Source organism: Urocitellus parryii, chromosome 3 (assembly GCF_045843805.1).
Source record: "Urocitellus parryii isolate mUroPar1 chromosome 3, mUroPar1.hap1, whole genome shotgun sequence".
NCBI lineage: Eukaryota > Metazoa > Chordata > Mammalia > Rodentia > Sciuridae > Urocitellus > Urocitellus parryii.
The window spans coordinates 219,678,992-219,704,631 of record NC_135533.1 but is presented as its reverse complement, the minus strand read 5'-3'; the positions used below and the strand labels follow the sequence as shown (position 1 = coordinate 219,704,631).

The 25,640-nt window shown below is 64.5% G+C and overlaps 3 protein-coding genes, 1 long non-coding RNA gene and 1 other non-coding gene across 6 annotated transcripts; 3 read left to right on the top strand and 2 right to left on the bottom strand.

Moving 5' to 3' along the window:
* Grin3b (glutamate ionotropic receptor NMDA type subunit 3B) lies at positions 1 to 6,673 on the top strand. Its single transcript, XM_026413937.2, has 9 exons — positions 1 to 426; positions 1,811 to 2,403; positions 3,071 to 4,103; positions 4,949 to 5,094; positions 5,169 to 5,284; positions 5,401 to 5,552; positions 5,770 to 5,934; positions 6,018 to 6,085; positions 6,253 to 6,673. The coding sequence occupies exons 1-9, from the start codon at positions 1 to 3 to the stop codon at positions 6,647 to 6,649; spliced, it is 3,096 nt and encodes a 1,031-aa protein (XP_026269722.1). The 3' UTR covers positions 6,650 to 6,673.
* On the bottom strand, positions 4,234 to 6,342 carry LOC113200490 (uncharacterized). The gene is made up of 2 exons (XR_003303062.2): positions 5,438 to 6,342; positions 4,234 to 4,654 (listed from the first exon to the last, which is right to left on the bottom strand). It is a non-coding gene; the product is annotated as an uncharacterized LOC113200490 (long non-coding RNA).
* Positions 6,674 to 6,712: 39 nt separating the features above from the next.
* Tmem259 (transmembrane protein 259) lies at positions 6,713 to 15,774 on the bottom strand. Of its 2 annotated transcripts, XM_026413939.2 has the most exons (11): positions 15,550 to 15,774; positions 10,154 to 10,426; positions 9,521 to 9,620; positions 9,314 to 9,424; positions 9,063 to 9,185; positions 8,891 to 8,991; positions 8,745 to 8,802; positions 8,580 to 8,663; positions 8,372 to 8,504; positions 8,197 to 8,296; positions 6,713 to 7,932 (listed from the first exon to the last, which is right to left on the bottom strand). In XM_026413939.2, exons 1-11 carry the CDS (start codon positions 15,772 to 15,774, stop codon positions 7,387 to 7,389), a joined length of 1,854 nt encoding a protein of 617 aa, XP_026269724.1. In that variant the 3' UTR covers positions 6,713 to 7,386. The 2 variants fall into 2 exon arrangements, with proteins under 2 accessions (XP_026269724.1, XP_026269723.1); XM_026413938.2 differs by having other exon boundaries at positions 8,580 to 8,802.
* A 459-nt stretch (positions 15,775 to 16,233) lies between these two features.
* On the top strand, positions 16,234 to 16,340 carry LOC113200535 (U6 spliceosomal RNA). Its single transcript, XR_003303063.1, has one exon. It is a non-coding gene; the product is annotated as a U6 spliceosomal RNA (small nuclear RNA).
* Positions 16,341 to 20,095: 3,755 nt separating this feature from the next.
* On the top strand, positions 20,096 to 25,459 carry Cnn2 (calponin 2). The gene is made up of 7 exons (XM_026413987.2): positions 20,096 to 20,164; positions 22,912 to 23,033; positions 23,535 to 23,601; positions 23,688 to 23,825; positions 24,176 to 24,292; positions 24,381 to 24,527; positions 24,980 to 25,459. The coding sequence occupies exons 1-7, from the start codon at positions 20,102 to 20,104 to the stop codon at positions 25,244 to 25,246; spliced, it is 921 nt and encodes a 306-aa protein (XP_026269772.1). The 5' UTR covers positions 20,096 to 20,101; the 3' UTR covers positions 25,247 to 25,459.
* Positions 25,460 to 25,640: the final 181 nt, after the last annotated feature.

Below are 25,640 nucleotides of genomic sequence, written 5' to 3'. Positions count from 1 at the left end.
ATGGAGTTTGTGCGGGCGCTGTGGCTTGGCCTGGCGCTGGGGCTGGCGCCCGGGTCCGCCCGCGGCCACCCGCAGCCGTGTGGTGTTCTGGCGCGCCCGGGGAGCTCTGTGCGCCTGGGCGCCCTCCTGCCTCGTGCATCCATCGCCCGCGCCCGCGCCCGCACCGCGCTGGCCCGGGCTGCCTTGGAGCCGCCTCTGCCGCACAACCTCAGCCTGGAGCTTGTGGCCGCCGCGCCCCCTGCCCGCGACCCCGCCTCGATGGCCCGCGTCCTGTGCCAGACGCTGGCCTCGCCGGGCGTGGCAGCCTGGCTGGCCTTCCCGGAGTCGCGACCCGAGCTGCTGCAGCTGCACTTCCTGGCCGCTGCCACGGAGACCCCGGTGCTCAGCGTGCTGCGGCGGGAGGCGCGCGCGCCCCTCAGCGCCCCGGTACTCGCGGACAACCGCCAGTGGGTCGGGAGCTGGGGTGGCTGGGGCTGCTCCAAGGCGCGCCAGCGGGAACCGAACCCCTGGACGCCGCATGACCCAGGGCACAGGGATGGGGACTTAGACCTGGAAGACCCTGGTTGCCCCGGAGGGCAGGAAACGGACAGGCGACTGGAGCCCCAGGGTACCCGATCTGGAGGCCTGGCCCCACAAGACCGTCTGTCCTTTGAGGCGCAGGGTTCCTGGGAAGACCATTCCCGGGGTGATGGAAGCAGACCCCTGTCCCTTTCCTGCCAGGTGGACCCAGGCACCCCGGATCAAGGGCTCCTGATATCCCTAGGCTGGGAGGGCAGGGGTCTCCCGCCTCACCTGCAATGTGCAGTTTCAGGGGTGCAGGTTCAGACCTCCATTCTCCATGGTCCTCTCCTTCCCTCCAGAGACCCTGGAGGCCAGGCAGCCCCTACCTCATAGGCTCCTGCTGACCTGGAGTCATTTTGAACCTTCACACCTCCTTGGACTTACTCTCTTCTTGATCCCAGCCCCAGATTCCAGGAGGAGAGCAGGGTGGCTGGTAGGGCCCCAGGCCCCCAACAGGGCCCACTGTACCCAGAGGAAGATGCCCCTTTTGGGGCCAGCAGGAAGAGCCAACCTCAGGACTGGCTCCCAGGGGGTCTCCTCACTCCTTCCAAACCCATCTTGGAGACACCCGGCCTGGCCTTCCCTCTCCTCCGGGAAGAGAGACCCTGACTGGAGAGGCAGGTCACTAACCAGCTCTCCAGGCCCCAACCCAGCTGTGTGGCGCCCTCTGCTGCCACTTCCAGAAACTGCGTCCATGCGTTGCCACTAGGGCCCTGGGCTGGGGACTGGTCTGTCCCCCAGGGACTGAGTTAGGTCTCCCAGTTCAACCCTGGCCAGTTAGCACCCTGTCCACCCAGGCAGTGTCCTGCCCACCCTAGGTGTCTGGTAAGCAGTCCTGCCCTCCCTCAGAGCCCCGTGGTAATGTGTGAAGAGGGCTCCTAGCAGAGGCTGGGCTCTGAGCAGTGGAGTCCCTGCCCTCAGCCCTGGAGGAGTTCCGAGGGGGGTGGGCAGGCAAGCCCAGTGCAGAGAGGGAGGCCCCGCGGACGGGGTGTTTAGAGGGGGGCCACAGAGGGAGAGGCCTGGGGTCTCCCTTAGGAGAGAAGAGCACGCCTGCTAGGGGCGATGGGGGAAATCCCAGAGTGAGCCGTGACCGGGGGCCAGGCTGAGAGTGCCCTGCAACCCTCAGGTGAAGGTCTGGCCTGGGCAGGGGCCATCTGGGGAGGGGCGGCCAGCCTGCCCGTCAGTGACAGGAGTGCAGGTACAGGGGACAAGGCGGCTGCCGGCCTTGACAGCAGCACCCCTGTCCCAGTCCCCGTTCCACCTGCAGCTGGACTGGGCCAGCCCCCTGGAGACGCTGCTGGACGTGCTGGTGTCCCTGCTGCAGGCGCACGGCTGGGAGGACGTCGGCCTGGTGCTCTGCCGTGTCCGGGATCCCGCTGGCCTGGTGGCCCTCTGGACAAGCCGGGCTGGCTGGGCACCGAGGATCCTGCTGGACCTGAGTCGGCCGGACGTGGAGGATGTGGGGCTGCGCACCCGCCTGGCCCCACTGGGGACACCAGGGGGAGGTGAGTCCCCAGTCCCCGTGGCCGTCCTCCTCGGCTGTGACACCACCCACGCTCCACAGGTGCTGCAGGCTGCCCCTCCTGGGCCGCGCTGGCTGCTGGGCACCCCACTGCCTGCCGAGGCCCTGCCCACGGCTGGCCTGCCACCTGGGCTGCTGGCCCTGGGCGAGGTGGCCCGACCCTCACTGGAGGCCACTATTCACGACGCCGTGGAGCTGGTGGCCCGGGCGCTGGGTAGTGCAGCCCGTGTGCAGCCAGAGCGGGCACTCCTCCTGGCCATGGCGAACTGCGAGGACCGGGAGCCAGCAGGACCAGAGTCCCCCGGGCGCTTCTTGGCTCAGTGAGTGGGGACCCTGCTTTGGGAAGGCTGTCCGCCCCGTAGGGTCGCTCCTGCACTATTATCCTGTGCTTGCTGTGTGCGAGGCCTGAGGACAGAGAGGGTTTTGTCTCAGGTGGAAGCAGAGAGACCAAGAAGGGGGCCGGGTGAGAGGACTCACTAGGGACTGGTGGCCTGCAGGACAGCCCTGCAGGAGGGGCGCATCTCAGCCTGCAGCCACAGAGCGCCCTGAAGTGTGAGCTCTACCTTGAGTCTGGTGAAAGGGCCTTGCACCCCCAGGCACCTCCTGTCACCCAAAGCCAATCCAGGAGCGGCCTTGAGGAGCAGGCAGCTAGGGCCCTGGGCGGCCCTGCCAGCCTCCTGCCTGCCAGCTCTGCTTCTCCCAGACCCCTGCGACCACAGCCCAGTGCCGTGTGCACACTTCCCAGCCGCTCCAGAGGCTGGGGAGGGAGGGTCGCAAATGCCAGGCCAGCCTTAGCAACTTAGAGACCCTGTCTCAAAGTGAAGTATGGAGGGCCGTGGACGTGGTCAGTGGTAGAGTGTCCCTGGGTTCAGCCCTCAGTACCAAGGAAGGCAACACCCCCCGCCCAAACCTCAGAGGCCACCTCCTGGAAGCAGAGCTGGCCACACTCCCTGGGTGGGGAGCTGACCTCCTGAGCCCCTCCCCCAGGTTCCTGGCCAACACGTCTTTCCAGGGCCGCACGGGGCCCGTGTGGGTGACCAGCACCTCGCAGGTGCACCTCTCTCGCAGCTTCAAGGTGTGGAGCCTTCTCCGGGACCCACTGGGCGCCCCAGCCTGGGCCACGGTGGGCAGCTGGCGGGACGGGCAGCTGGATTTGGAGCCAGGGGGCACTGCTTCCCAGCTCCCACCCCCAACAGGTGCCAGGGCCCGACCCAAATTGCGTGTGGTGACACTGGTGGAGCACCCGTTTGTGTTTGCCCGTGAGCCAGACGAGGACGGGCAGTGCCCGGCAGGGCAGCTGTGCCTGGACCCTGGCACCAACGACTCGGCTGTGCTGGACGCTCTGTTTGCAGCGCTAGCCAATGGCTCAGTGCCCCACACCCTGCGCAAATGCTGCTACGGCTACTGCATTGACCTCCTGGAGCGGCTGGCCGAGGACGCGCCCTTCGACTTTGAGCTGTACATCGTGGGCGATGGCAAATACGGCGCCCTGCGGGAGGGCCGCTGGACTGGCCTGGTGGGTGACCTGCTGGCTGGCAGGGCCCACATGGCGGTCACCAGCTTCAGCATCAACTCGGCACGCTCCCAGGTCATGGACTTCACCAGCCCTTTCTTCTCTACCAGCCTGGGCATCCTGGTGCGGGCGCGGGACACGGCCTCACCCATCGGTGCCTTCATGTGGCCGCTGCACTGGTCCATGTGGCTGGGGGTCTTCGCGGCTCTGCACCTCACGGCGCTCTTCCTCACCCTGTACGAGTGGCGCAGCCCCTACGGGCTCACGCCCCGCGGGCGCAACCGGGGCACGGTGTTCTCCTACTCCTCTGCCCTCAACCTGTGCTACGCCATCCTTTTCGGACGCACTGTCTCCAGCAAGACCCCCAAGTGCCCCACGGGGCGCTTCCTCATGAACCTCTGGGCCATCTTCTGCCTGCTGGTGCTGTCCAGCTACACGGCCAACCTGGCCGCAGTCATGGTTGGAGACAAGACCTTCGAGGAGCTGTCAGGGATCCACGACCCCAAGGTGGGCAGCCTGGGTACCAGGGCTCCAGGGGCTTCATTGGGGCTCATGGTGCGTGGCAGGGTGGATCTCAGGGCGGATATGTTTATTTTTTGCTGCTGGGAGAGGAACCCAGGTAAGCACTGAACTATGCCACAGTCCCCAGAGACATTTATTGAGCACCTAGTATGTTCCATGCTCTGTGGACAAAATAGGCAGAGAATCCTGACAGATAAGCAAAGTCCTCACGTGACACCCTCCTGCTTGAGCAAATGGTCTTGTGATGTCTGTGATTAAGTGATCCAGTTAGGGGACACAGCTGTGCAAAGGCCCTGGGGCAGGCAGGGCCCCACAGCTCAGCTAAAAGCCAGTGTGGCTGGAGCAAGGTAGGAGGGAGACAGAAGATGAAGATCGCAGAGAGGAGGATGGGAGGCAGGGAGGACAGGGAAGCTTATTTGGGGTCCTGTGGGCTGCAGGGAAGACTTGGGCTTTGACTCTGGGGCATGTGGTTGAGGATGGAAAGGAAAACGGGAGGGTCCAGGTCCAGGTGTTCTGCAGATGGAGAAGGCAGTGGGCTGTGAGACAGGAGAAGCAGGGTGGGTGGGAAGCCCAAGGAGCAGGTGCAGGGGGCTGTTGGGGAGAGATGGGTGTTCGGGGATCCTATGGGATTCTAAGTGGGATAAGAGTGGAATTCTGGTCCAATTTGTAAAGACAAACATGTGGGTGTCCAAAAGGGTCTCAACCTGGCGAGATGCTGCGCCCCAACCCTGGGCAGGGCCTGGGGGCATCTGTGGTGGTCGGGCTGCGGCAGCTCAGGGAAGAGAGGGCAGGGCCGCGGGGCTGAGCAGGCCCGACGCCTCTCCGCGCAGCTGCACCACCCGTCGCAGGGCTTCCGTTTCGGCACCGTGCGGGAGAGCAGCGCTGAGGCCTACATCAAGGCCAGCTTCCCCGAGATGCACGCGCACATGCGGCGCCACAGCGCGCCCACCACGCCCGACGGCGTCGCCATGCTCACGTGAGACGGGGGCGGGGGCGGGGGCCGGGCCCGGCGCAGAGCCGGTGGCCTGCTGACTCCACCTGGTCCTACAGGAGCGACCCCCCCAAGCTCAACGCCTTCATCATGGACAAGTCGCTCCTGGACTATGAGGTCTCCATCGACGCCGACTGCAAATTGCTGACCGTGGGCAAGCCTTTCGCCATCGAGGGTGAGGGCATGGGAGGGGTCGCGCCCGTGGAGAGCCACGGGGGCGCCAGGGGGCAGGGCCAGGTCGGACATGCTGGGTACAATTTCCCGGGGCCGTGTCCCGGCCCGCTCCCCCAGGCTACGGCATCGGCCTGCCCCAGAACTCCCCGCTCACCTCCAACCTGTCCGAGTTCATCAGCCGCTACAAGTCCTCGGGGTTCATCGACCTGCTCCACGACAAGTGGTACAAGATGGTGCCTTGCGGAAAGCGCGTTTTCGCGGTTACTGAGGTGAGGCAGGACCCCAGAGTGCGTGACAGCTTAGCGGGCGAAGCGCTCGACCCCTGCTCACCCCCCAGATGTCCATCTGCGTTGGTGCCCTTCCTACACCCCCTCCACGCCCGCCTCCGCGAGCCCTCACGTGCGCCCAGCCTGGCTCTGGCGCCACGTGAGGACTCCCCAGCGGTCTGCTTTCGTGGCGGTGAGAGGATCCTGTGTCCTGCTCCAGACCCTCCAGATGGGAATCTACCACTTCTCGGGTCTCTTCGTGCTGCTCTGCCTGGGCCTGGGCAGCGCCCTGCTCAGCTCGCTGTGCGAGCACGTCTTCTTCCGCCTGGTGCTGCCGCGCATCCGCAGGGGCAGCAGGCTGCAGTACTGGCTGCACACCAGCCAGGTGAGGGCCGTCGGTGCGTGGGCACAGCGGGGACAGCGCCTGCTGCAGACCCCACCTCCAACGGGGCTTGTCTGGGATCTTAGAAAATTCACCGGGCTCTCAACACAGAACGGCCGGAAGGGCAGAGGGAGAGGCTGGAGCCAGAGCCCAGGTAAAGAACAGCTGCGCCCGCCAGCAGGGACCCCGCCCGACGTGGGGGGGGGGTCTCTTCACATACTTCCAGGCCTTGTCGAAGGCCCCTTCACAAGTCCTCGCACCCCCGGATGGCAGAGGGCTGCGGCTGCCCCGGTTCATTACCTAGCCCTGTCCCATCCCCAGTGGCTCGGAGCAGCAGCAGGAGCAGCAAGACACCTCAGCTTACCCCGAGGGTCCAGGGCGCTGGAAACGAGTGCGCCGGGCTGTGGGCAAGGAGCGTAGGGTGCGCTTCCTGCTGGAGCCAGGGATGGCAGGCACCCAGGGAGGGGCAGAGGCGGAGCCTGGGACCCCTGAAAGTCCAGTCTGGATTTGTTCCAACGGGCCACCGCCCACTGCTATGCCAGCGACCTCGCCAAGCGGAGAGCTGGAAGAGCTGGAGCGGCACATAGAAGCCGTCCGCGAAAGGCTGCGCCGAGCTCTGATGCGGCGTGGGGAGCTCTTAGTTCGACTTGGGGACAGCGCTCGCCACCGGCCACTGCACCTGCTCAGAGCCCAAGCCGCACCTGAGGACGCCCCGTGATCCAATGCTGGATAAGATCCAGCTGCAGACCCCTCCCCCGCGCACATGCGAGGGCAGACCCGACCCTGTTCACGGAGTTTATTCTATATACAAACACAATTTTGTATACTGCAATTAAATAGAATGGAATGAGCGCTGCTCTGCATTCCTCACCGAGTGATTGGCTTGGCCGCCTGGCCCACTCCCGCCCTGAGCACGGCTGGACCCTGGCACCCCAGGCACTGATGTTGGCACCTGTGCCCCAGACACAGCTCTGCCCTCTTGGGGACCCCAGGCCTGGTGCACATGGGGAGGGTCAGCCGTGAAGAAGGCACTGCACAGGGAGCACCGGGCAGGGCTGGGCCCGACTGCCCCTTAGCCCGGGGCATGAGGGCGAAGCTGCCCAGCCCACTCCTATCTGGTTACCTTGTTCAGACCTGCCCGACTGGTGCCCTGCGCTGCCCCTGGAACGGGGCACTACAGACCTCACACCAAGCCCCCTTCAGAACTTCCGGGAGCCCCCGACCCCTGTCCTCGCAGACCACCACAAACAAGCTCACTACCAGGACAAGCCTTGGCCAGGCCCCACACTTGGGAGACAGGGACCCACCTTCCACAAACCTGATGAAACCCCAATCGGAGCGAAGGGGCAACCCAGGGGGGAGGGACAACCTGCCCCACCCCGAGGGGCTGCTGCAAGGTGCCCAATAGCTCCCCAGGGGGAAGCCCTGACAGGCGGCTCAGCTGTTGGTGGGGGCTCAGGACCCGACCTCGGAGGGTGCCTCTCCTGGGACCGTGGATGCAGGGCTGGGCTCAGCCCCCATGTCTGTGGCCGAGGCTGTGTCAGGTGCCACAGGGTCACTCTGGGGAGCACTGTCCTGGGGGGCATGGGAGAGTCCTCCACTGGGGCTCAAGGGTCCAGTGGGCCTCCGCTCCAAGAGGGAGGCACTCAAGCCGGACAGGAAAGAGGCGTCCGTGATGATGGCTGCTGTCTCTGCCATCCAGCCCAGGTCACCCCCAGTGGCTGCGGCTACCGAAGCGGCTACAGCCCCCAGTGAACTGGGAGCTGCAGCCCCGGGCCCAGGCCCCCCAGCAGCTCCAGTCGAGCCAGGGCCCAGAGCAAGGGGCTGGCCTGTAGGGCCGGGGGCGGCCGCCTGGGGTCCTGAGTTGTTGTTGAGGTCCTCGGGCAGCGCTGTGGGGGCCCCGGGGCCCAGGGGTGGCGCCTGCAGCAGCAACTCCTGGATGCGGACCTGCTGCAGGATGGCGGGCAACTCGTAGTGGTGGAAGAAGTAGATCATGGAGTGCTGCGGGCGGACGGCAGGGTCAGCCCACAGCCACACCAGATGGGAGCTGGAAGACCCTGCCCACACTGGAGCGGGGTGGGGGGGCCTCTGTCCACACTATAACCCAGGAAAGGCCCCTCTGCCGCCCACCTTGACTCACTGGGAAGAAAAATGAGTTAATGGGACCAGTCCACCCAGAGGGTTCCAAAGCAGGGAAAGCTGGGTGGCACAGGGGCCCACACTGCCCTCTGCCCAGGCTCAGCCCTCCTCAAAGGTGTGCCCCACCTGGATGAACAGCCAGGAGGTGACCAGGGCCAGGCTGCTGTACTGCCCGTTGAAGCGGTAGTGGTACGCGTAGAACGCGAAGTGGTACAGGTAGAAGAACCTGGGGGGGGGCAGGCAGTGAGCTGAGGAAGCCGCCATGCCGACCCCAGGACCTGTGGGTCGGGGCCCAGCTCACCGCAGCCAATGACGCTTGCTCGTGTTGGTGTGGCAGCAGATGGCGTCGTACTGGTCAGCCAGCCACACGATAAGGATAATGTAGAAGGCCGTGGTGGTGTCGTTGAAGAACTCGGACATGATGGCCTCCATCCCTGCAGGGACAGGTGGCGCCAGGTTGGAGTGGGTGGGGAGGGTGTGGGGCGGGGCATGCCGGGTAGGGTCCTCACCAACAAGGGCCAGGATGACCGTCAGCAGGGGCGCTGCAGGGAAGGCGATGGCCATGTTCATCTCCAGCATCTGCAGCAGGTCCACTGCGGGCACAGGGTGCGGGGGCCACCCGTGAGGGCCTGGGGGCGAGCCCGCCCCGCCCCCCGCGGCCGGCTGAGACTCACCGATGAAGACGAAGATCTGGTGGTGGGAGTAGCGGAGCAGCATGGAGACGCTGAGGGTCTGCAAGTAAGGCCCGCACACGTCAGGGGCTATCCCTGCGGTTCCGCCAGCCGGCCCCCGCCCTCCCTCAAAGCCCCGGAGCACTCACGAAAATGACCATGATGACGAAGGCGGCCAGGTAGGACGTGCGGGCCATCCACATACTGACGAAGCGGTAGTGCTCCCCGGACACCACATTCCGCAGGAAGCCTGGGGGCGCGGCAGTGAGCGCAGGTGCTGCCCCAACCCTTCCCGCCACCCCCACACCCCACGGGGCCCACCCTTGTTCTCCTCATTCTCTGCCAGGCCCTTCACGCTGGACATGAGGATGTCATCGTAGCCCAAGAACTCATCCAGGAGGAGGCGGCTGAAGCGGTCTCCAAAGCACTGGTCCCGCGTGGGGTCTGTGGGTGGGTAAGGATCAGGGTGGACCAGCCTCCGAGGGCCTGCTGGGATGGAGGCCCTCCCTGGGAAGGCGGGCCCACCCGGACAGGCCTGGGTACCCCAGCCCCAGCTGTGCAGTCGGGCTCACCCAGGGTGACGACCATGACCGGGATGCTCAGGCGCTGCCTGGTGGCTTGTGACAGCCGCAGGAAGCCGTACTCCAACGAGTACTCCACGATGTACTCATCCTGGGGCCACACTGCGGGGACAGCTGGTCAGGCAGTCCACCCCACACCCACTCTCCTGGGTGGCGAAGGGCTTCAGCACCCACCCTGCACACGGCCTCGGTGCGTACCTTTGGTGGGCGTCTCGGGGAAGGGGAACTCCTGGCTGTCATTCAAGGCCTCAGAACCACCTGGAGGCTTGAACACCTTGGGCTCAATGTCCAACTCAAACTGCAGGCAACCAGGCACCAGAGCGTTAGGTCCGGCTGGGGCATCTACCACCTCCAGGGCTGGGGGCTGATGACCCCCACCCTGACACCAAGCCTGCCCTGATGTGGTCCTCTCCAGGAGGGGTCCGACCTCTGAAGCTAGGGACAGGGCAGGACACAGGCAGAGCTGAACACTGCAGAGGTCACAGGGCACAGGCCCATCCAAGCCCCAAGCCCCAGCTGCTGAAGTGTGACGGCGGGGACGCACCCCACAGCAGCTGTGCCTTCAGTTTAGACTGAGCCCTGGCTCAGCCCCTGGCTGCTTGCAGCACCCCCAATTGGCTGCTGTCCCCACGTGACCACAGGGAAACCCTAGCACCCAGTGCCCCAGCCCTGCTTCCAATAGGGATGCAGGAAAGGTCACCAAGGGCTACAACGGCTGCAGCAGGCAGAGGTGGTCTGTGCCAACCCCTCGAGGCCCAAGGGCCTCCCAGGCAGCCACCACCCCCACCTCTGCAGTCGCGGGGTCTGCTGAGCCCTCCACAGGCAGCTCACCTTGACAGAGCTGTTCCTGAACATCTCCATGGTCAGCTCCTCCTCCTCCTCCTCCAGCTCCAGGCCACCTGGCTCCACAGCCAGGCCCGGGAAGCTCCCACGGCTGCCCTCACAGAACTGCAGGAAGACGGGCGCCCGGCTGGAGTTGTGGCGCACCTCCACACGCAGGATGCCCTCCCGTGGCCACTTGTCCCGCACGTGCTCCAGGCAGTTGATGGGTGAGCGGGAGAAGACGATGTGGATGTAGGCCAGCACGAACAGCACGAACAGCGCCTGGGGGGCGCCAGCCAGCCGTCAGCCGACGCCCGGCCATCCATGCCCCCAGCTGCCGGCCACCCCAGGACGTGGAGTGACTGAGGAGAACTCTCGGGGACATCACTGTCCCAGGTCATGACCTGCCCCCCTAGCCCAGGAAAGGCTGAGGGGTCCTGGGGCATGGGTCCCCCAGGGGGTGAGAGGCGGGGCCCTCATGGCTGTGGCCACTGCACAGAGCAACCAGCACCACTGACCAACTTGCTCTCAACACTCAAGGCCCAGACCAGGTGTTGCAGCCCCCAGGCCAGCTGCGGGGTCCAGGTGCCAGCACAGCTTAGTTCCCCAAGGCTGCACAGCTGTTTCCTGCCTCCCACTCTGCTGTGTCCTCAGAGCCCCTGATCTCACCAGCCAAAAATTGCCTCCCCTCCCTGTAAAGAGCCTTCTGCAACTCTCCCAGGTCCAGCAGCTGCGAGGACACAGGACACTGGTACGTGCGGACAAGGCCAGGCTGCTCTGCCTGGGAAACAGAGGAGCAACCAGGGCGGGGCGGGGCGGGGCGGGGCTCAGCGGTGGAGCGCTTGCCTCGCACGCTGGGTTCCATCCTCAGCACCGCATAGAAATAAACAAACAAAATAAAGGCGCTGTGTCCACCTACAACTAAAAAATGTATATTAAAAATTTTAAAACAATAGGAGCAGCCACCCTCATGGGGTGACTATCCCAGGGGTGACTGGTGGCTGCCGGGAGTGCTGCTCGGCACTCTGCAATGCCCAGGACAGAGCAGAGCATGACCTGGCCCAGGATGTCCAACGTACCAACGCTAAGTACTGACACCCGTGGAAAAACACTTGAGGAGGGCCCGGTGCAGTGACGCACACCTGTTGATTCTAGAGGCTCAGGAGGCCCACGCAGGAGAATTACAAGTTTGAGGTCAGCCTCAGCAACTTAACAAGACCCCATCTCAAAAAAAAAAAAAGTCCACTTCCTGCTCTCAGTAGACACCAGGGTGGACTCCTGAGGAGGCAGAGGGTACAGAGCAGGGAGGGTCTGGACTGTCCCCTCTACCCCGCCCACTGAGTGGGTTTCCATGTGGGCAGCAGTGCAGAGACTCAGCAGGGCCAATTTGAAGGTGCAGAGCCCTTTGCGGGGGTTCATGGGCTCTCCTGACGCAGGGGATACTGGGCAACATCTGGGGATATCTGTGGCTGTCACAACTGGTATGGAGTGGTAGAGGCCAAGGACACTGCTGCACATCCCAGTGTCCATGGCGCTGAGGGGAGAGACCTGACACACAGGAGGCCCTCTTCCAGGGAGCTCCCCTAACACCTGACAGTTCTGCTCACAGCACACTGCCAGCCTGGTTGCTGTGCCACAGCACCAACCCTGGCACCCTCTGCAAGGCCTGGTGGGAACCACTCAGTCCTGCCCCACTCCAGGTGCACAGGGCAGGGTTCTGCCAGTGGGGCCACACAGGCTCCAACACCCCCCATGCCTAGGTATTGCCACACGAGCCCCAGATTCTCCAGGGGAGAGCTGACTGGACGAAACCACAGCCCACAGAGGCCCAGGTCATGGAAAGCTGAGGTGCAGGCTGTGGTCGCCTCCTGCTGCATACCACCAAAGGGAGGACCTCTGCAGTACCTGCAGACCGGACACAGGGCTGGCTCAGCACAGCACCCACAGTGGCTGGGACCCGAAAGGGTCACAATTGGAGAGTGAGGCTCCAGGAGCAAGCAAGCTGCATACCATCTCCTTCTGGGCCAACTGGGAACAGAGCTGCCATCACCTGCAGCCATGGGCACCATGGAGACAGGTCCAGCAGCTAAAGCGGACAGGTGCAGCCCTGCCCAGGGTTCTAGTACCTGGAACTGAGCCTGGTGCAGGCCTGGAGAGGGCAGTGAGGCAGCAGAGGTGGCCAGAGGAGCTGACCTGTTCCTCTGCTTAGCCTCCTGCACAGGAGGGGCCAGCCAGAGCTGAACCTTGGGGTCTACTTGGCCCTTGATGGGTCCCTGGCAGCCACACTCTGCTCTTCAGGCCCAAACATGCACAGAAGCTCTGCCTGGGATGCCCTTCTAGCCACAGGACGCACTGGATGCTAGGCTGGCACGTGACAAAGGGCACTGACACAGCAAGCCCAGAGCCAGGACTCCCAACACTTCCCCTGAGACACACTTCTTGAGACCCCCCCTTACAGATGAGGAAACTGAGGCACAGAGGTCACAGACCTGCTGACGTCACAAGGCCAGTAGAAGCAGCTGGGAGCAATTGTGAGCTACACTACTGAGGACTCCACCTGACCTCTGACCATGAGCAGACGGGTGACCTCAGGAGGAGCTCAGTCAGTGTGGGAGGCAGGGGCAGAGGACTGCTGGATGAAAGCCCTGCCACACCCCACACAGGTTCTAGTGACTAGCTCTGGGGACACAACCTGACAATGAGGCTGGCATTTACACACAAATGTGCCTGAACTCAGCTGAGTGCCTCCAAGCCCCAAACGCTGTGACTCAGACATCACCCTGGTGCCCTCTCCTGCCACCCTCACAGGAGCCACACCCCCTACCACCACCACTGCACACTGGCCAGCCCAGAGAGCTCCCAGCTTGAGCCCCAGTGGCCTTCTTCACTGAGCAGAGCCAGGACTCTCCGTCCCACTTGCGAGTGCCTGCCTGCCATCCAGGCCTCCGCTTCTCCACTGCAGAGCAAAGAACAGGCAATGCCCAGCCAGACTGACCACACACCCCTGGGCCTATCACCAGCCACCTCATCCCAGCCCTGCCCACCCTCTGCTCCACGGCCTGCCTCGACCACCCCACCAGCAGCCTCCAGGCTCCCCACCAACACACCAGGGCCCTCCAGCCCTGCTTCCTGGACACCCTGCTCCTCACCTTGGGGAGATGCAGATCCTGCCCACTGCATCTTCCCCTGCCCCTGGCTTTGCTCTCCCTCTGGGTTTGCCCACTCAGCACTGCCCCAGAGCTCTGGGTGAGGGTCAGAGACACATAGCTTGCCAAGGCTATGCTGAGACCTCCTCCAGGAAACCTTCTCAGTGCACACCCCCCAGGTTCTCAGGGAACCCCACACTCTGCCACCAGGCAGGCCGTTCTCTGCTTGCCAGTCCACGTCTCTGTTGATCAAATGATAAGCCACAACTTCCTCCCCAGGAAGGGTGCAGAGAGCCCCTCAGCCCCAGCCAGGAAAACCTTAAAGGGGTCCCCGCCCTCCCTCCTACTCAGGCCGCTTAGCATCCCAGGGATCCTGCCTTCTACGGTGACAGCCAATGGGACAGGTCTCCAATTCAGAGCCCTGTAGACGTGAACCTCTACAGTCCTCCTGATCCTCAGTGACCCTAAGGGGTAGCCTGTTACTCCCATGACCACAGGGACAGTAACCGCCCACCCTGTGACAGGTACCACATGTCAGAACACCTTGACCCTGTAGGCATCCACTCACTGGCTGTCGGGGTCAGGCTGCTGGGGCTAGAAGCCAACTGGACAGGCCCGGGCACCTGGTGCCTGCGGCTCCAGGTCTAACCGGTCTCTGCTTTTCTGGCTTTGGGGCCAGGAAACCAGCAGAGGTGGATCTTGAGGCCAGCAGAGTGACCTTCCAGGGGGCCCCACTGAACAATGGTCCAGTTGCCACCTCTACCCAGAGTCTGGCACTACAGGGCCATTTTGACAACAACCCCAGATTCAGGCACAGGGGACTAATGTCAGAGGCACGGGCTGCACAGGTAGGCAGCCAGGTCCCCCCTCCCCCTGCAGCAGTGTGGGGAAGCAGGGCAGGCAGGGGCGCAGGAAGCAGAGGAGTGGAGCTTCCGGGAAGCTAGTGCAGCCTCGGACCAGCTGCTCCCAGACAGGCTTTGCAAACAAGATAGAAGTGTGGGTCTGGTCTGTCTCCACCAGGGTCCCCATAACCCAGCGTCCCCGGGCCCTCAGCTTCCAGCACTCTAACTAGGCAGGGCAAGGAAGACCTCCGGCTGTGGCCCAGCCCCACGGCCTACCCGAGTGCCACTGCCTGCCAAGGGTGCTGGGTCTTCAGGGACGGCCAAACACAGACCCAGAAAGGGAAGGACAGAGCAGAGCCACCAGGCCCATGCTGACAGGGGACCGAGCATTGGACACACACCTGCAGTGACGAGACTGCCACTCTATCGTGTCCCAAGGAAAACACACCCCTAAACACAGAGCCTGATAAAGGACCCCAGTTCAGTAGCCCTCCACAACCTGATTGTGGGGCTGTACCCACAAGACCAAGCCCTTCTGGGCGCTACAGGGAAGAAGGGGCGAAGGACGTCGGGTGGAGTGCCAGCCTGGGGACGCCAGCTCTTCAGGCCTGGGCACACCAGCCCATCTGCAGACCAGAGACGGCAGGCTCTGGGGCACTCCCCCGAAGGCTGTGGCAGGGCCAGGTCCCAGGTCTGCCAGATGGCTGGGAACGGGCTCACAACCTCGCCCGCCCCGTTTCAACAGACAGGAAGGAGAAGCTGGCTGGCTGAGCTCCGTCAGTGTGCCCCGCCACTTCTCCATTTCCCAGGACGAGTCAGAAACCTGGAACCAGGGGCATGGCTGGCTCCTTCACCAAAGGCTCCTTCCTAGAGGGCCCCAGGCTGCAGCCTGTCCTTCCCAAAGGCCCTCAGGTCTCCAGGTCACCCGAGGAACACAAGTGGTCACGGGAGCCCAGAGCTCCCTAAGCAGGCCCGAGGAGTGGTGGCCATGACTTAGGCACTAACTCTAGCAGTGACCGCGGCCAAGTCCACACACTGCCCTGTGAAGCTGAGCAGAAGGTCCCGGAACAGGGAGACCCCATCAGGGGGAAGACACTAGTGGACGCCCAGCAGACTGTCCACAGGGGAGACCCAGGACCTGCCAGGAGGGGTCCTAGGGCTGAGTATCCCAGATGCCAAGTCAGGGGTCAAAGGGCGGGGGAAAAGCCGCGGCTGGTCAGGGCGGGGCTCCAGGCCTGGGGCTGGGGGCGGCCAGGGCCAGCGACCACCACACTCGGCCTACTATGGCGGCCCCAGGGCACCACCGGCAGGCGACCGGGGTCAGAGGTCGCAGGCAGCAGGGTGAGGCCTCGGGGTGCAGCAGGGGGCCGGCGGGCAGCGGGGTCAAGGGTCGGGGTCGGGGGTCGAGGCCGGTCACCTTGAGCAGCACGAAGAACTCGAAGAGGCGGCGGAAGGCGGGCGGGAAGAGCCGCGAGTAGGTGACAGCCATCTTGAAGAAGAGCGCGTGGAAGAGCCGGTCGCGCACGTTGATGAGGGGGTTGGGGTTCAGGTTGGGGGTGCGCGGGCCGCGCGCGGGGGCCGGGCCGCCGCCGCCGCCGTTGGGCCCGGGCCCCGGGGCCGCGGGCGCCGCGTGCTCCGACATGCCGCCCGCGTCGCCCTAGCGGCCGGCGGGTGCCCCAGGCGCGTCCCGGCCACCGCCGCCCTCGCCGCGCCGCCCACGGCCGCCGCCGCCTTAGCCTTCACCCGCGCGTCCGCCGGGGCCTGCGACGCTAGCGAGCGCACAGGCCAGAGCGCCGCCGTGTGCGCGGGGCATCCTGGGAAGCCCGTGGCCGCCGGCGGAGGCCCCGCCCGAGTTCTTTTGCATGGGCCCTCCCACCAGCCTCCGCGGCTACAAGGCCGCTCTCGGTTGGTTAAGTTAGTCCACTTGTGACGACTTTGGGACATGATCCGAGAAGCGCAAAGTAAACATGATCACAACGAATATATTTCCAAAGGCTATTCTGAGAAGTGGTGGGACGTAGAAACTATTCAAAAAAATCACCTAACTGTAAAGTAATTTTCGTTTGGGGCTTTAAATAACGGAAGCGCCACGCTATGGTTTGTGCTCGCTTCGGCAGCACATATACTAAAATTGGAACGATACAGAGAAGATTAGCATGGCCCCTGCGCAAGGATGACACGCAAATTCGTGAAGCGTTCCATATTTTTGAACACCTTTCCTCCCGTGAGGATGCCATGTCGTTATAGGGCGAGAGCGTCATAGGGGCTGCCCCGCCTACACGGCTACATCCGCCAATAGGATGAGCTACGTGCTGCGTCCTTTGGCGCAACAATGCTTGGCAGAAGCAATTATCTAGCGCCTGCTGCATGCCTGAGAATAAAGCTGTGTTGCCCGGACCCTGCTGCGTTTGCCAATTCCCAACTCTGCCCCTTACAGGTTGTAGAAACCTTCCCCTGGCCTTTTCCCCTTGTCAGGCGGCATCTGCTGCGTGCTATGGTACCCCCTCGGTCTTTGGGGGTGACAAGTGGGCAGGACACCGCAGGCCAAGACCGGGCTGCGCCGAGCTGGCCCTGCACGTGCTGCAGAGTCCAGGAGTTTTTTAGCGCTGGGTCTCACCTGCACCGCCCCAACCCCACTCTGTTCCCGCGCACGGACGAGTGTCCCAGCCTGGTGGACACCTCAGGCATCCTGGAGACACCTTGGACCTAGCATTCATTGAGTGCCTACTGTATGCCAGTTATTCCACCCCACCCTCCAAAGCCAGGCAGCAGCGCGGGAGGAGGAAGAGCCGCTCAAGCGCTTGTCCCCCGTGGGACAACTTGCCACCCAGGCCGGTGGCGAACAGAGGCACATAGGGTTGGGGAAATGAGTTTCAGTGTCCCACTGCCTGTGCTCCTATCGGGGACTCAGCTGTGACCACTGCAGGCCTCTCGGGCCCTCACGGAGCTCTGCGACCTGCAGGGACAGGGAGCAAGGAGAGCCGAGGGTGCCGCCGCGACTCAAGGCGCGGTGGCGTGGCGGCTCCTCAGCCTTGGGGCCCGGAAGGCCGCCTTCCAAGCCCCCCTGGTGGGCAGCGCCCTCTGGGCTCCTGTGGCCATCTACCGGTTTGGGTTGGGGTCTGGGTCAGGGGAGGAGGGAACCAGGGCAGCCACAACAGGAGCTGCATCCCGAGCGCTTTGTATCTCCCTTCACCTTGAGACAGGGGCCCCCCCACCTGCCCAGGCTGGACTCCAGGGCCTGCGGCTTCCTGCGCGTTGGCCACACCCACCATCATTCTGGGGCCCTCCTGCCAGTGTGCCACTGACAGACTGGAGGGAGCAGGCACACCCGGTGGCCAGGCCAGCGCCGGCTGCTCTGACCTGACCCTCTAGCGCACCCAGGCTGTCCCTGGAGTGGCTGCTGCAGGGTCACCACACCGCCACCTACAGCGCCAGCCCCACAGGGTAGCAGCGCACGCTGAGGTTTAAGGTGAATAAGGTGGCCACAGGGTCCCCACAGAGAGAGCCGGGAAGTCCCTGGGCCCTGCCAGGTTTCTTTGGCCGGTGTTCCCGAGATTTTGGACAGCTGCAGACGCCACAAGCCCTCTCGCCCCGCTGGGCGCCTTCTGAGGGCTTCACCAATGACCCACCGCATGTTGACGACAGCCCCTCCAGCAGGTGTTATCACACCCCTTCTCCACAAGGGGAGGCACAGAGAGGTGGAGTGATTTTGTAAAGTCACACAGTCAAGTGGGGAGCAGGAGTGGAACCCAGGCTTTGCCATGGGACTAGAAAGCTTCAGAGTCTGGAGATCACACAGAATAGTGTCCTTGGGGAGTCTGGGGTCTCCGTTTCTAGAGTGGTAGCATTCTGCAGTGCCAGGACCCCAGGACCTCCAGCTCTGGGACGTCTGAGTCCTGACGGCCGGGGTCAGGCACGCTGAGTGCCAGCCAGGCCGTGTCTTCAGCCCCACCAGTGGCCGGGCCGGCTCTGCCTGCGAGGCTGCCTGCCGCGGTGCCCGGCGTGCGTGGTCGGCGCTGGGAGCCGGCGCGGCGCAGCTCAGCCTGGCAGAACCCTTTCCACCCTTTGATTTCTTGGAGGACTTTCTGTGAAGGCCGTGCTGAGTTCACAGGCCCGAGAAAGCGGAGCAGAGCTTCCAGCGCTGGGCAGCCTCACGGGGCCTTCGGGGAGGCCCACAGGAAGGACTGAGGCCAGGTGAGCAGCCTGGACGACCCGCTTCAGGGCCTGCGTGGGGCTCCACGGCACAGCGTCACCCAGCCCCCCAGAGGCCCTGGGCCCGTCCCCAGCACCACGCCAAGAATGTCACATCAGACCCTCGCCACCGCATGCCGTCAGCCAAGGGCTGGTCCAGCCTTCAGAACCCGCGCCCTCCACGCACAGCGCACCCCGGTTTCTCACGCCTGTTCAGGGTTCAGAGAACTCGCAGGGAGAGGAGACCCAGGCAGGACCCGCCTGTCTCAGTGCACCTGAGGGTGCCAGACCAGGTGGGTCCTTCTCACTCACAATCAGGGTTGATCGGCACATCCAGCTGGGGGTGCCCCTGTGCCCCCGGAAGCTCAGGCCGGGGCACTGCCAGGGGACACAGCCAGACCCAGCTGCCCTCGGCGCCGGTGGCCACAGGGCAGGAGGGGCAGGAGGGGCTTCTGTCCTGCTCGCCCAGGTCTAAGCCTCTCACTGTATCTGGGTGCCTCTGGGTGCCTGGGGGGTGGCCTTGCGTCGTGAGGAGACCCAGGCGGGTCCAGGAGCTGTCGTGCCTCGGGGGCTGCGAAGGGCAGTTCTGGGGCCTGGAGCCACCCAGAGTCCCTCTGTGCAGGGGCCCCGGCCAGCCCTCCCTGGACCCCTTGCCGCCCTGCACCTCCTGCTGCAGCCATGGCTGGCACAGCGGGCATCCTGGGCCGCCCCCTTCTGAGCCCGCCCAGGATGGAGTCCCACTGGCTCTCGGGAGGCTGCTGGACAAGCACCAGGGGCTGGGATGTGAGACGGAGGCCCTGAGGTGCTGCGGGGCACACGCTGGGCAGATGCTGTCCACGCCTTTCCTGGGCCTGCAACCACAGCACCGAGAAGCCACAGATGGTAGGGTGCGGGCGGACTTGCACAGGGCCACCCTCACAGTCCATGCCCTGTCTGGACACCAATAAACTAGGCTGAGCCCCCCACTGTCCACTGGTCCCCCTTTTACAGACGATCAGACTGACACCCAGGAAGGGAAGGATTTGCCTAAACCCTCTGGCAAGGAGCCAAACTCAGATGAAATGGGACAATGACAGATGGGAAAAAAGGGGACAGACATCCAGGGAGCAGAGCATCATGGGGGAGTCCCCTCCTGGGAATGGGAAGGGGTCACTCCAGAAGCCCAACCTGTCACTTATCAGATGTGTCCAACTCCTACTAGTGCCTCAAAGCCCCACGTTCCACGCCCCGTCAGCCCTTTCTTTATCGTCCGCGCTCTCCTTCCAGACTCCCCCAGACCTGGCCCTTCCTTCCACTGGCTTCTCAAAGGGGAGAGGGTGGGTAGGGTGCCTGGCTGCTTCTGGCCTATTGAGGGGCTGTCCCTGAAGACAGGGCTCCTCTGGCCAACACTCCAGGGTGAGGAAGCAAACAGCGCCGAGTCTGTGCGTTCTGTTGTCCACTGGACAGCGCGAGCACCCGGCCCGCGGGGGTCCTGGGGGGGGGACGACTCAGCCCCAGGCTCCCCGCTCCGCTCTGCCACCTGCCCCTCCTCCTACGGGGCGCCCGGGCCGACGGCCTCCCGGAGCTGCCCACCTGCCCATCTGCTCCTCTCCTCCCGGGTCGCCCCAGGACTGGCGGACTCCTGCAGGCGCCGGCCTCGGGCCTCAGTTTCCCGCGGGCGGGCGGGCGGACGGGGCGGACGGCGGGTGACAGCCTTATAAGGGCAGGCGCGGCGCCCAGTGGGCGGCCCCGGGCGGAGGGGCGGTGCCGCCGACCAGTCCCGCGGTGGCCGTGCAGCCATGAGCTCCTCGCAGTTCAACAAGGGGCCCGCGTACGGGCTCTCGGCCGAGGTCCGCAGCCGGGTGAGTGGCCGCGCCGTCGGGCAGGGTCGCGCGGGAGGCCGCGGGCGCCGACGTCCGGGGAACAGCGCCCCGCGCCCCGCGCCCCGCTCCGAGAAGGCCCTTGGGTCCGCGGGGACCCCCAGCCCCTCCTCTGCCGGGCTGGGGAAGGGGGCGGGGCCGGCGGGTTTGAGAAGGGCCGGGGGACCCCCCCAGGAGCCCCCCAGGAATTTCCAGGCCTCCAACACCTGGGAGGGGGCGAAGGAGGAAGTTGGGGCCCAGGAGACACCGGAGGCAGCTAGATCCCCTGCACCGGCCCCAAACGTGTGGGCGTCCTCCCCTGGAAACCCGAGCGGCCCCCGAGGTCACCTGAAGACACGCTTCTAGTTTGGGCTCAGAGGGGCAGACACCCTTAGAGGGTCGCACAGCAGGGCTGCTAAGGAAGGAGGGGAGGGGCGGGGCTGGTGACCCCCACCCACCTGGCCTGAGGCTCTGGGGCCCTGTCAGCTGGGGGAAGCCGGCTTCCCTGCCCCCGGCCTGGGCCAGGAACCTGCCTGGGCAGGCCAAGGGAGCCCCCACCAGCCTCCAGCAGCCGCCGGGGTCTCCAGTCCTCCCCTGCCCTTCACAGCAGGGAGACTGAGGCCCACAGGCTCCGCGCACACCCTGTGCCAACTCTGGGGTCCCCACCTGTGCGGTCTGTGGGTGCAGAGGCAGGGCAAGGCCCTGAGAGGCTGCTGCTGCTGCCCAGGCACAGGTGGACCCTGGACTCCTGGTTCTCCTGGGCGGTCTGACGTGGACAGAGAAGGGGGGAGCCGCAATCCTCTGAGACCCTGGGCTGGGGCAGCTGAGTACTGCTCTGGAGGGGTGAGGCCGCAGGCCAAAGGAGCAGCCCGGCGGCTCCCTGTGACCAGCCCTCAGTTTGTGGGACGGGAGGATGGGCGCGGCGCTGACCAGCCTGCAGGGCACTGGAGGGTCCACCCTGAGGCAAACTGGCTGAGGCTTCAGCACCCACCGTCCTCCCAGGGATGATCCCCAGGCCTCGCCCACCCTGGCCAGACAGTGCTGGGGCAGGCCAGCATCCAGTGTGTCTCTGATCAGCTGTGCCCTAGGGCCCCAGCTGGCCACGAGGCCTGGACTGCCCGGAACAGCTGGTCCTGATTTAGCAGGGAGGCACAGCCACATTCCTGGCAGTTTGTGGTGAGAAGTTTGTGCTGTAGGAGGCCCGTGGCCAGGGAGGAAGGCCACTGTGGGCAGGGCCGGACCTGGAGCCCTGGTCACCAGAGCGGTCAGGGACGGGGCCCAGCTGGTTAGGGCCTGCCTGGTGCCCCACAGGCCTCTCAGCCTGGAGATCACCGCCTGCAGCCGCCCCCCTCCCAAAGGCTGCCCCAGGGCCTGGGAACCTGGAGACCAGGGGCCGGGGCAGGCAGGTGGACTCACAGGCCTCCTGCTGACTGCCCTGTGCAGCCAGGTCCTGATCCCAGTCACAGGGCCTGAGGCAGGAGCCAGGAAGTGGGGCGCATCGCAGAGGACCCTTAGGCAGCTTGTCCCATGCGAAGAGGCAGAAACTGAGGCTGGGAGGGGGACATCTGTCCACGGTCACCTGGGAAGTCAGGTCTGCAGAGGACACTTATGCCCTCCTCCTGGACCCCTGGGGGTGTAGGAGCAGAGGAAGGAAAGGGGCCCTTTTCTTTCTTGAGAAAGGAGGACAGGGCATCTGTAGCACAGACCACCCAGCTGGACAGTCCTGACCAAGGGCCAGCATCAGCTTCTCAGGGCTGCCCTGGGGCTGGCGGCATCTGCCACACACCTGCCTGGATTTGCCGGCCTCTCGTCCATCCCAGCTTTTCTCTTGGTCTGAGGTGCTGCCCTGGGTGGAGGGCTGTGAGCCCGTGGGGGAGAGCAGTGGTGTGGGGTCAGAGCTTTTCTGTCCTGCTGTGCAGGCATGCAGGGGGAGGACCAGAGAGCCAGCCGGGAGGGAGCTGCGCCCAGGGAGGGAGGCGGAGGTGAAGGCTGGTTGGGCATGAAGCAGCTGGACCATCAGGGACCTTTCAAGCCTGGCCACAAAGCACCTGAGTCAGCACAACAGTCTGTACAAAGGCCCTGGGGCAGGAGCTGGCACAGCTGGTTCCAGAAACAGAATCCAGTCGTTCCCCAATAAGTGACTCAGACAGGAGTGTGAGGACAGGTGGCCAAAGGAACCACACCTTGTCCCCAGCAGCCCTATCCACACAGCTGAAAGGCAGCAGCCCAAATGTCCACCAGCAGATGGATGGACGCATACCATGGTCCATCCCCCTGGAGTGTCCCTCCACCACGATCGAGAGCCAGGTGATGCACTGAAGCGTGGTGGACCTGAGGTCCTCTGCTTGGTGAGAGCTAGATACAAGCGTGTGACTCAGTGCCAGATGATGCGAGGATAGGAAAGTCCAAGACTTTGGAAGTGGACTCGTGGGAGCCAGCCGGGGGGCATGGGGGACAGGGTTATTTTTGGGTGATGAAATGTTCTGGAATCGACTGTGGCGATGGCTGCACACCTGCACACGGTGGTGAGCATCCTGGGTGTGGTGACTGGAAAGCGTGAGGTGGTGAGATGTGGGGGTTGGACCTGCCGGTCCGGAGCCTGGAGGTGGAGCCAGGGCCACTGTCACCAGGGGAGTCTGGACATGTCTGCTCCCACAGGGTGGGAACCTCCAGGCCCCTCTGCCTCTTTTTCCCTTGGAGTCCCTGTCCTTGTCCTCGCCGGCTCAGCCCAGTGCCCTCTGCTCCTCCAGCTCCTGTCTAAATACGACCCTCAGAAGGAGGCAGAGCTTCGCACCTGGATCGAGGGTCTCACGGGCCTCTCCATCGGCCCCGACTTCCAGAAGGGTCTGAAGGATGGGGTCATCTTATGCACGTGAGTGCACCCTGCCGGGGCACCCCCGAGTGGCCCCAGCTGCCCTCCTGAGGGTCCGAGTTGCTCCTGCTTCTCTTCCTCTTGTTTTGGGGGCCAGGTCTCTTGGTGCCGGGCAAACCCCGCCCTCTCTGCTAGGCAGGCACCCAGCACTGAGCAGATGGGTCCCGGCTGAGCTGGCCTGAGACTCCTGCCTCCTGCCGCAGTCACTTGGGCAGCTGGGCTGACAGGTGTGTGGCCAGGCATCCTGCTGTGACCCCGGGGTAGGGCTCCCAGCACCCTGTTTGTCCCCTGCAGATCTCCAGATTTGCACACCACAAATTGAAATGGCAGTTCCCAGATTCCCTCCCCACCCCAGGGCTCCAGGCTGTATCACCAGGGCTCTCCTGGAGCAGCTGGGCTTGCTGGGCAGAGGTGTGGTCTGGTAAGAAAGGGACTGAAGCTGCCCAGGAAGGTGACCACTCACCTCGCGGCCTTCCTGCCCCACCGTGTCCCTCCTCTCAGGCTCATGAACAAGCTCCAGCCGGGCTCTGTGCCCAAGATCAACCACTCCATGCAGAACTGGCACCAGGTGAGGGCTGGCTGGTGGGAGGGGCCGGGCAGGGGCCCTGTCAGAGGGTCGGGCCCGCTCACTGTCCTTCCCCTGGCTCCTCCCAGCTAGAAAACCTCTCCAACTTCATCAAGGCCATGGTCAGCTACGGCATGAACCCCGTGGACCTGTTCGAGGCCAACGACCTCTTTGAGAGTGGGAACATCACGCAGGTCCAGGTGGCCCTGCTGGCACTGGCTGGGAAGGTGAGGCTGGAGGGGACCGCGGTGGGGGGTCTGTGTGTGGAGGCTCTTCCTTTTCTGGGTTTGCATTGGTTCTGAGCCGCCCTGAGGCCCCAGCACTGTCCTCCTTCGGCCAGAGACACAGTCTGGTGCCGGGGCAGCCCAGGGGTCCTACGGTCCTGGACCTGCTGCAGACGTGTCCTCAGTGTCCAGGAGCCGGTGGTCTGGAAGCTGAGCCTGGGGCCAGGCTCCTGCGTGGGAAGGGGCTTGGGGTCTCTGAGGGGAGGAGGCTGGGCAGGAGGAGGTGGAGCTGGGCCGGGTGTCTGTGTCCCTGTGCCTGCCCCTCCTGAGGCTCCCAGCTCCCCTCACCCCAGGCCAAGACAAAAGGGCTGCAGAGCAGTGTGGACATTGGGGTCAAGTACTCGGAGAGGCAGCAGCGGAACTTTGATGATGCCACCATGAAGGCGGGCCAGTGCGTCATCGGGCTGCAGGTGGGCACCAGATGTCCCCCAAGTCCTGACCTCCTGAGGGTCTGGAGGCCTGGCAGGGACCACTGACCTCTCCAGCCACTTTCTGCAGATGGGCACCAACAAGTGCGCCAGTCAGTCAGGCATGACGGCGTATGGCACCAGGAGGCATCTCTATGACCCCAAGAACCACATCCTGCCACCCATGGACCACTCCACCATCAGCCTGCAGATGGGCACCAACAAGTGTGCCAGCCAGGTGGGCCATCCCGCAGCCTCATCCGGCCCCCTGCCGGCCAGCCCAGCCTTCTCTCTGTCCCTCCTGCCTGTTGAACCCTCCCACTGCTGCTGCTGTCCCCTTGCAGCGTGTGCCTGGGGAAGTGACAGCCCCGCTCTGTGCCCTAGGGTCCCTCAGATCTGACACTCTTAGATCTGGGACTCTCATCTTTTCTGCCCAGTGGGTCCCACCTGTCCTGTGATGGGTTTGGAGTCCCAGCCGGAGGCTGTCAAGGGGAAGGCGGACATTCCTGGTTTTAAGTAGTCAGGGCTGAGCGAGGGACAGGGTCCCTGGCAGCCTAGAACCCCTCCTCATAGTCAGAAGTGTCTGCTGAGGTTGGGGGGCCCAGTGGGGGTCCTGGGTCTGGATGGGCAGCAGGGGGAGACCATGGAAGGCCCCTCCCTCCTCCCCTGAGGCCCGCTCCCCCTCTGCAGGTGGGCATGACGGCGCCTGGGACCCGGCGGCACATCTATGACACCAAGCTGGGGACGCACAGGTGTGACAGCTCCTCCATGTCCTTGCAGATGGGCTACACACAGGGGGCCAGCCAGAGCGGCCAGGTCTTTGGCCTGGGCCGCCAGATATACGACCCCAAGTACTGCCCACAAGGCCCTGTGGCAGATGGCGGTGCGGTGGGCACCAGCGACGGCCCCGGGGAGGCCTCGGAACGTCCCCCCTACCTGGAAGAGGCTGGCTGCTGAGGCCCCAGTGTGCTGGGTCCCCTGCCCGCAGCAGCACCCACCTGGGCTCTGGGGGGTTTCTGGGTTCTTGCTTGTTTTTTAAAGCATTGCCAGGCAGGTCTGGGCAGCTGGGTGGGAGGGCCAGGGCTTTTCCCTCCCTGCTGGGGTTTCACAGACTGAGCTGGGCGAAGGCAGGGCCCCTGCAGCGGTGGGAATCCTCGGACACCCGGGAGCAGATTTCCCAGGGGCAGTGGACCTAGCTTTGTGGGGGAGAGGGGGGAGGGGGAGGGGGAGGGGGAGGGGGCAGCGGGGAAGGTGGCCCCCCCAATGGATTCCGGTTTCCTCATCTCTTCCCCCTACGCCTGTGGGTTTTGTACCGGCTGAAGTTTCAGGAAGTTTTAACCAAGGAAAACGA